This window comes from Oncorhynchus mykiss, chromosome 3, assembly GCF_057628025.1.
Source record: "Oncorhynchus mykiss isolate SJ-2025 chromosome 3, ASM5762802v1, whole genome shotgun sequence".
Lineage (NCBI taxonomy): Eukaryota > Metazoa > Chordata > Actinopteri > Salmoniformes > Salmonidae > Oncorhynchus > Oncorhynchus mykiss.
The window spans coordinates 16,957,860-16,967,500 of NC_143024.1; the positions used below are offsets into that span (position 1 = coordinate 16,957,860).

At 41.7% G+C, this 9,641-nt stretch overlaps 1 protein-coding gene across 1 annotated transcript; it reads left to right on the plus strand.

Moving 5' to 3' along the window:
• The first annotated feature begins 20 nt into the window (after positions 1 to 20).
• Positions 21 to 9,043, plus strand: cklf7 (CKLF-like MARVEL transmembrane domain-containing protein 7). Its single transcript, NM_001165218.1, is given in 5 exon segments — positions 21 to 238; positions 4,135 to 4,311; positions 4,499 to 4,597; positions 7,554 to 7,635; positions 7,963 to 9,043. Coding segments are annotated over 5 exon segments (486 nt in total). The 5' UTR covers positions 21 to 124; the 3' UTR covers positions 7,977 to 9,043.
• The last annotated feature ends 598 nt before the right edge of the window (positions 9,044 to 9,641 follow it).

A 9,641-nucleotide genomic window follows, 5' to 3' on the forward strand; every position in this document is an offset into this window, starting at 1 on the left:
GGTAACTAGTAACGACCATGAAGTAGACGAAGCACAGTAGTAGCAGCTGACTGTGTTTCTTGGGCCACGATACACTGTAGTCTAGACTATTTACACTGTATTTTATTTATTTATACATATCAAAATGTCTCATACTGTTGTTACTACCACCACCACGACGAGATCGTCTTCGGGCGAAGGATTCTTGAATTTGGGCTATACTCGCTCTGTACAAGGATTACTGAAAATCGCCCAAGTGGTAAGGGTTTTTGATCAGATATTTATACTGATGTTCTGCACAGAATTATACATATTTTTTAAACGTTTTTATTTTTAATGTTGGGGTTGGGTTGTATTTTATATTGCTTACTGTCTGCTGTCTTCGTGATCTTTAATCCAAAATGTGGAGAATGCACTCAAAAATTGAGGATAAAGGGGAGCGAGGTGTGTAACAGAAACTCTGATTCATTCGTATACTACTAGCAGTAGTGGAAAAAGTACCCAATTGTTGTAAAAGTAAAGATACCTTAATAGAAAATGACTCAAGAAAAAGTGAAATTTACCCAGTAATATATTATTTGAGTAAAAGTCTAAAAGTATTCGGTTTAAACTATACTTAAGTAACTAAAAAACTAAATGTAACTGCTAAAATATACTTAAGAATCAAAAGTAAAAGTCTAAATCATTTCAAATTCCTTATATTAAGCAATCCACACGGCATCATTTTCATGTTTTCTTTATTTACTGATAGCCAGGGGCATGCTCTAACACTCAGACATAATTTATAAACGAGGCATGTGTTGAGTCAAGTCCGCCAGATCAGAGGCAGTAGGGATGACCAGGGGTGTTCTCTTGATAAGTGTGTGAATTAGACCATTTTCCTGCCGTGCTAAGCATTCAAAATGTAACGAGTACTTTTGGGTATCAGGGAAAATGTACGGAGTAAAAAGTACATTATTTTCTTTAGGAATGTAGTGAAGTAAAAGTAAAAGCTGTCAAAAATATAAATAGCAAAGCACAGATACCCCAAAAAACTACTTAGATAGTACTTTAAAGTATTTTTACTTAAGTACTTTACACCACTGTCTGCTAGGTGGCTTTCTCTGACTGTTAGGCTACGACTAGGCTACTTTACAAAACATTAACATGCAGACTACTAAAATATTTTAAGTGACTGCGACTAAAATCTACACTGGGAGCCCCCCCCCCCCCCCCCCCCCCCCCCCCCCATACGCCACAGTCAGGTCAACATCCAGTTTTGATTGAGATGTCCAGCAATTGTTTAAAATAGTGGAAGTCTTGGCAGATTAGAATTTTGTTGTTGTTGATTTCTGTAATGGAGGAACTTGTCCCATTGTGTGTGGTGATGTCATATTGCTGTCTACCTTCAAATAAATGAATGTTTATCATCATCTCTCAGAATGTCAGAATTTCGTAATTAATGACACTTTATTACACCTTCATAACGAAGGTTGTGAAATCAGGGCTTCAGGAAAATCAGGGAAATCACACCTTCATAACAACGGTTGTGAAATCAGGGGACGTTGTCTGTTCTCCCCTCTTTATATCTGTGTTTGGCACAGTAGAATACAGTGGGTTTGCATCTTAATCTTCACTACATTTCTGTTACATTCTTGCTTATTTATAGTCATCATAGGAATGAAGGTGGTGTTTCAGAGGAAAAATGGAGGAAGCTGGTTTTGGGGGTTATTTCCTGTTTACAGAAGTGTTTAGTGGCTAATGGCTTTCAGCCTCTCCCTTGTGGTTTAATAATGTCAATGTTGTTCCATATACCTGCAACTGCCCTACAATATGAAGCAATAAAGCATGTTTAACGGCATGTGAACGGGAAAATGGTGAACCTTGAACATTAGCCATGTGAGAGCTGGGTTGTGCTGAAAACTAGATTCTGGATCTGGACCAACCTCCTGTTACCAGAATTTGTATTTATTTTATTTCACCTCTATTTAACCAGGTAGGCCAGATGATAACAAGTTCTCATTTACAACTGCAACCTGGCCAAGATAAAGCAAAGCAGTGCGACACAAACAACAACACAGAGTTACACATAGAATAAAAAGCGTACAGTCAATAACACAGTAGACAAAAGAAAGTCTATATACAGTGTGAGGAGGTAGGCAATAAATAGGCCATGGTAGCAAAGTAATTACAATTTAGCAGATTAACACTGGAGTGATAGATGAGCAGATGATGATGTGCAAGTAGAGATACTGGTGTGCAAAAGAGCAGAAAAGTAAATAAAAACAATATGGGGATGAGGTAGGTAAATTGGGTGGGCTACTTACAGATGGACTATGTACAGCTGCAGCGATCGGTTAGCTGATCAGATAGCTGATGCTTAAAGTTAGTGAGGGAAATATAAGTCTCCAGCTTCACTTATAGATGACCTGGAGCCAGTGGGTCTGGCGACGAAATGTAGCGAGGGCCAGCCAACTAAAGCATACAGGTCGTAGTGGTGGGAGGTATAAGGGGCTTTGGTAATAAAAAGGATGGCACTGTGATAGACTACATCCAGTTTGCTGAGTAGATTATTGGAAGCTATTTTGTAGATGACATCGACGAAGTTGAGGATCGGTAGGGTAGTCAGTTTTATTAGGGTACGTTTGGTGGTTAGTGAAGGAGGCTTTGTTGCGAAATAGAAAGCCGATTTTGGATTGGAGAAGTTTAATATGAGTCTGGAATGAGAGTTTACAGTCTAGCCAGACACCTAGGTATTTATAGTTGTCCACATATTCTAGGTCAGAACCGTCCAGGGTAGTGATGCTAGTCGGGCGGGCGGGTGTGGGCAGCGAACGGTTGAAAAGCATGCATTTGGTTTTACTAGCGTTTAAGAGCAGTTGGAGGCCATGGAAGGAGTGTTGTATGGCATTGAAGCTTGTTTAGAGGTTAGTTAACACAGTGTCCAAAGAAGGGCCAGAAGTATACAGAATGGCAGCGTCTGCGTACAGGCGGATCAGGGAATCACCCGCAGCAAGAGCAACGTCATTGATATATACAGAGAAAAGAGTCAGCCCGAGAATTGAACCCTGTGGTACCCCCATAGAGACTGCCAGAGGTCCGGACAACAGGCCCTCCGATTTGACACACTGAACTCTGTCTGCGAAGTAGTTGGTGAACCAGGCAAGGCAGTCATTTGAGAAACCAAGGCTATTGAGTCTGCTGATAAGAATACAGTGACTGACAGAGTCGAAAGCCTTGGCCAGGTCGATGAAGACAGCTGCACAGTACTGACTTTTATCGATGGCGGTTATGATATCGTTTAGTACCTTGAGCGTGGCTGAGATGCACCCGTGACCGGCTCGGAAACCAGATTGCACAGCGGAGAAGGTACAGTGGGATTTGAAATGGTCAGTGATCTGTTTATTAACTTGGCTTTCGAAGACTTTAGAGAGGCAGGGCAGGATGGATATAGGTCTATAACAGTTTGGGTCTAGAGTGTCACCCTCTTTGAAGAGGGGGGTGACCGCGGCAGCTTTCCAATCTTTAGGAATCACGGACGATACGGAAGAGAGGTTGAACAGACTAGTAATATGGGTTGCAACAATGGCGGCGGTCAATTTTAGAAAGAGAGGGTCCAGATTGTCTAGCCCAGCTGATTTGTATGGGTCCCGGTTTTGCAGCTCTTTCAGAACATCTGCTATCTGGATTTGGGTGAAGGAGAAGCTGGGGAGGCTTGGGCAAGTAGCTGTGGGGTTGTGGAGCTGTTGGCCGGGGTTGGGGTAGCCAGGAGGAAAGCATGGCCAGCAGTATAGAAATGCTTATTGAAATGTTAGATTATCATGGATTTATCGGTGGTGACCATGTTACCTAGCCTCAGTGCAGTGGGCAACTGGGGGGAGGTGCTCTTATTCTCCATGGACTTTACAATGTCCCAAAACCTTTTGGAGTTAGAGCTACAGGATGCAAATTTCTGTTTGAAAAAGCTGGCCTTTGCTTTCCTGACTGACTGCGTGTATTGGTTCCTGACTTCCCTGAACAGTTGCATATCACGGAGACTATTCAATGCTATTGCAGTCCGCTATTGCAGACTAAGATACATTTTTAACATAGGAGTTGATATGGTGCCAATATGCTCCACGATTGGAATCCTACTGGGACATGGAAACACATTGTTATTTGTCTGTGTGTTTGCAGGTAGCCCTCCTGATTGCGTTCCTGTGTGTACACTGTGCACGAGGTTGGACTGATTACTCAGCCTTTCGGTACTTTGAGGTGGTGACGCTATGGTTCCTCATAGCCTTCCTCATCTTCTACCTCATGTATGTGTTCAGACTGCAGAGTAAGATCCCCTGTATCAACTGGACAATGACGGTGAGTGGCCCTGCAAATGACATACGCCTATACACACACACACATTTACATTGTTTACATGTTAGTTATTTAGCAGACTTTCTTATCCAGAGAGACTTACAGTAGTGTGCATAATCTTTTAAACTTTCTCTGTACTTTTTCCACAGACACGAGTTCCAGCACTTATCTATACCATTCATTGTTTCAGGAGTTACTGCATTATGGCGTTGGGACCATCCTGGTCTTCATTGCCTCTATTGTTGCAGCTGTTAAGAGTGGAGGTGTGTCTGAACTAGAAGCTGGTTCGGTGAGTAACATAGCAGATGCTTTCCTGTTTTCTGGTGCTCCATTCCAAAGCTGATTTTTTATCTATCCTAGTATCTCAGCATTTAGCTGAAGATAATTGAGAGGCCCTGTTTGCAAAAATGAAACCTTATATCTAAGCTCTCCATAGTTTATTTCTGTTTGTTATGTGGTGAGTGTGTGGGATTTCACTTTAAAGCAGGCCAAATGGCTATTAAAGGGGAGTGGAAACACTAGGCTTTAGAACACCAGCTAACTGGAACTGTAAATCACCATATTGGCATTGTTGCATCACTGGCAGGATTTCCCTTTAAAGCAGGCCAAATGGCTATTAAAGGGGAGTGGAAACACTAGGCTTTAGAACAGCAGCTAACTGGAACTGTAAATCACCATATTGGCATTGTTGCATCACTGGCAGGATTTCCCAAAAAAGGCCGAATTTGAAAACTGTCTGAAAATGTGCTGGTTTCAAACCATATCCAAAAGTTTTATACATATTTTGAAAGCTGAGAAACAGCCCTTAAATTATATTACATACAATAGCACCACAGCAATCAAATGGTAATCAGTTAAGAACAATCTGATACGAAAATCTGTTTTTTTCCCCCCCAAACAACTGCTAATCAGAATAGTAATATGTTCTACTATGATTGAGTTCCAGATGTTTTAGTGAACGGTGGTATTTTTCTAGAATTCTATGGAATGTTCTGTTATCAGACACTTTCTTATATGGATTGTATATTAAACACAAATGTGAACCAAAACATATTACAAATGGCATTTAGTCTTACATATGATAAGGAAAGACATACACAAGTAATATAATATGAATAAATCAAGAACTTTATTGAAAAAACTGAGGGGAATACATCGTCTCACTCAAGCCTGAAAACAAAGTGCAAGTCCACATCGAAAATTGGAATGACAAAATATGATAAGAATAAGTAATATAATAATAATAATTGGCTTGGACAACTTCAATTTCTTCTGCACATACATTCCACTGGGCTTATAGCCTTATACAGGAAGAGTCAGAATGGGAACAAATTAAAAACATGCAAGAGAGGTGGAATGACCAGCCAGTAGTTCAGATTGTCACTGAAGACTAGGAGTCCCTTTACTAGTTAGTGCCTATGTCTGCAATGAGTCACACTCACTTGAGTACCACAACCTAAAATAATGGATCCCCCTACAATGCATAACTACTTGCCCTTGCATTCTGGTGCAACACAAACAAACCACGTCATAATCTCCTTTCTATCTTACCTGTAAAAAAAATCCAACAATTTCTAAAGTTGTCCTCCAGTACAATGAAGTTCACCTAGGCTGTGAGAGTGAGGGTGTGGTTGTCCCTTGGCCCTGTCTGCAGCATGTTGTCCAGTCTCTACAGCCCCTATCTCCCTTGGCCCTGTCTGCAGCCTAAGCAGCATGTTGTCCAGTCTCTACAGCCCCTATCTCCCTTGGCCCTGTCTGCAGCCTAAGCAGCATGTTGTCCAGTCTCTACAGCCCCTATCTCCCTTGGCCCTGTCTGTAGCCTAAGCAGCATGTTGTCCAGTCTCTACAGCCCCTATCTCCCTTGGCCCTGTCTGCAGCCTAAGCAGCATGTTGTCCAGTCTCTACAGCCCCTATCTCCCTTGGCCCTGTCTGTAGCCTAAGCAGCATGTTGTCCAGTCTCTACAGCCCCTATCTCCCTTGGCCCTGTCTGCAGCATGTTGTCCAGTCTCTACAGCCCCTATCTCCCTTGGCCCTGTCTGCAGCCTAAGCAGCATGTTGTCCAGTCTCTACAGCCTCTATCTTCCTTGGCCCTGTCTGCAGCATGTTGTCCAGTCTCTACAGCCCCTATCTCCCGTGGCCCTGTCTGCAGCATGTTGTCCAGTCTCTACAGCCCCTATCTCCCTTGGCCCTGTCTGCAGCCTAAGCAGCATGTTGTCCAGTCTCTACAGCCCCTATCTCCCTTGGCCCTGTCTGTAGCCTAAGCAGCATGTTGTCCAGTCTCTACAGCCCCTATCTCCCGTGGCCCTGTCTGCAGCATGTTGTCCAGTCTCTACAGCCCCTATCTCCCTTGGCCCTGTCTGCAGCCTAAGCAGCATGTTGTCCAGTCTCTACAGCCCCTATCTCCCTTGGCCCTGTCTGCAGCCTAAGCAGCATGTTGTCCAGTCTCTACAGCCTCTATCTTCCTTGACACTGTCTAGCTAGCTAGCTGCAAATTCAGTCAGACACTAGCCAGTTGATTTGAGCTCTTAGCTAATGCCAATGACAAATGTTCTTCAAATTGCCAATATGAGCATTTTATTTTTTACAGTTAGTGAACACAACATTAACACGGAAAAGGACAAGAGAAGAGCTAGCTAAATCAACAAAATAGCTTGCTAGTTGCCTCAGCTTGGCTGACTGTCTAGTCGGCTTGTTATCAAATAAATGTCATTTCACAGCCTCATCTTATCAATCTAAAAAAATACTCTAAAATGTAAATGTTATAAATACCAACATAAAAATGCATTCTATACAGTTTCTTGCCTTAATATTTTTGTCCTCTCAATGACAAAGTTATCAAAGTTGTGAGAAACTTTTCAGGTCCAGTGGAGACAAGGCGTTTCCTGGTGTCAGCATTGGCGTCAGTCGTTACTATAGCAATTCAAGATGGTGCTACTCGAATAAACATTGTTCAATATCAAAATCCCAATTGAATGTTAAATGCACATGTTTAGTATTAGTTGATGGAATAGATCTCTCAACTTTACTTCCTAGTGTTTCCATTCACCTTTAAGGAGTTCATCCTGTCAAGTACAGTTTTGAGATCTAAAAAGTCAGTTAATAATCATTCTCCTAAAATGGTCTTTTCCTCTTACACTTGTACCCAGTAACCAGCTTGGGGACTTACAGCTGTCCCCTCAATGCTTGACAGATGACCAACGTGTAGGGTTTTTATAATGAGGCATCTTTCTTGTTGACCTTTACAGGCATTTGGCTTCATCGCCACATTCCTACTGGCTGTCAGCATATGGACATCCTATAAGGTCACATGTGGTTCCCAGCCAACCAGTAAGTCTGAAATTCTTTGAAATCCTTATTGGGTTTTCCTTCAATTGCCTAGCGACATGTACCGAGCCTCTGAAAGACAGACGCTCAACTGAAAAGGAATGAAATTATAACCTGTAATCATATCATGAAATAGATGCATATTTGCTACAGTGGAGCTTTCTTTTGCAGCGCAGATCAGGAGTTAATTCCGTTCCATTTCCTGTGCTGCCGGCTATTACGTAGTGCTGTTACAAGGGCTAGGAAGTGCTTTTTGTTCTGAGTTGACTAAACTTTGGTTAACTAGTGTTTCCTCTTTCCCCTTCACTCTTCCTCTATCTCGAACTGTAGGTGCTTCTGTGTAAAACGGATCTATCATTTCTTCCCCTCAAGTACCAAGATGACTTCATTGTCAGTGTGCTGTGCGACAGTAACTTCTTACCCCAACAACTGGCCCGGGGCCCATTAAACAATCAGAAGTTCAGCTTAGCCCGAGACTGGTTTCACTTCAGGATAGTTACAAGTTAGCCAGTTAACTTTGTTAAACACTCTATTTTGTACAGTTTACAAAGAATGCTTAAAGTAATTTCTCCTTCTTTGAGATACACCGTCCTGATGACCGGTCAGTTGTTAGGGATAAGAAGTCACCTGTGTCTGCTTTGAAGAGCAGGCAGCTGTTGTTTCATATAAGTGCCTCCAGAGTGTTTAAACCAAGGGCTAGGCTGAGAGCCAGACCAAACCACCCCTCCATCTTGAATGGTGGCTATTTGAATGCTTTGAAATCAAGAGGACATAAGCTGTTTTTCAGTGTTGCCCTGAAGCTTTTTAGAGTTAGATATGTCAATGCCACCCCTGTTTACATTATTTATTTGAGAGCAAATGTTTATGATGATAGTTTTGTGCTTTTATGTTCACGTATGTCTGTCACAGTATTATAGGCTGCTTATGAGAAGAATCTCATCATAAAAAGGTCAACCGTCATACAGCCTCACACTATCACATGTATTTAAACAGCTCTTCTTTATCTGATGTGTTTGAGTTTGTATATGGGTTTATATTTCAAACATGCTTTTGGTTGACTGAAGTAAAAGGGAAACCCAACAGCATCCATGTCTCTGAATCCTTGTTTGTTGAAAATAAGATATTGAGACCAGTGGAGGCTCCTTAGAGGAGGAAGGGGAGGACCATCCTCAGTGAATTTCATAAAAATAGTGAAACATCAAGTTATCCTTTTTAGATAAAAACTATAAATATATTCACGTCATCCATGTTTTACTCCATGTGTAACTCTGTGTCGTTGTATCTGTCGAACTGCTTTGCTTTATCTTGGCCAGGTCGCAATTGTAAATGAGAACTTGTTCTCAACTTGCCTACCTGGTTAAATAAAGGTAAAATAAATAAATAAATAAATCCCAAAAATGGATTAAAACGCACTGTTTTGCAATGAAGGTCTACAGTAGTCTCAACAGCATTCTGTAGGGTAGCACCATGATATAGCCGGAGGACAGCTAGTTTCCATCCTCCTCTGGGTACATTGACTTTAATACAAAACATAGGAGGCTCGTGGTTCTCACCCCCTTCCATAGAATTACATATAAATTATTTCAATTTCTGGAGGAAGACCTCCAATCTATCAGAGCTCTTGCAGCATGAACTGACATGTTGACCACCCAATCAAAGGATAAGAGTATGAATCTAGTACTGCAAGCATAAACTACAGCGATCTAGCACTGCTGTGAGTAGTTGACTCAAAGAGAAAGACAATGGTTGAGCAGTTTTGAAAAATTCAATTCTTAAATAAAGGAGACGCAAGAGCGAGCTAGCTATATTTAATATTTTCTTCACTTACTTAGCTAGCGAATGCAGCTAGCTAGTTTATCCTACTCAAACACCTGGCTCAAACAGAGAGAGGTGCTATGTTACCTAGCTGGCTATCCAACACTGGAACTCTTCCAAGTCAAGGTAAGCTTTTGGTTTTATTAATTTATTGCCACTGTGGCCCGCAGGTGTAACTGCTAAACTGCTTGCTA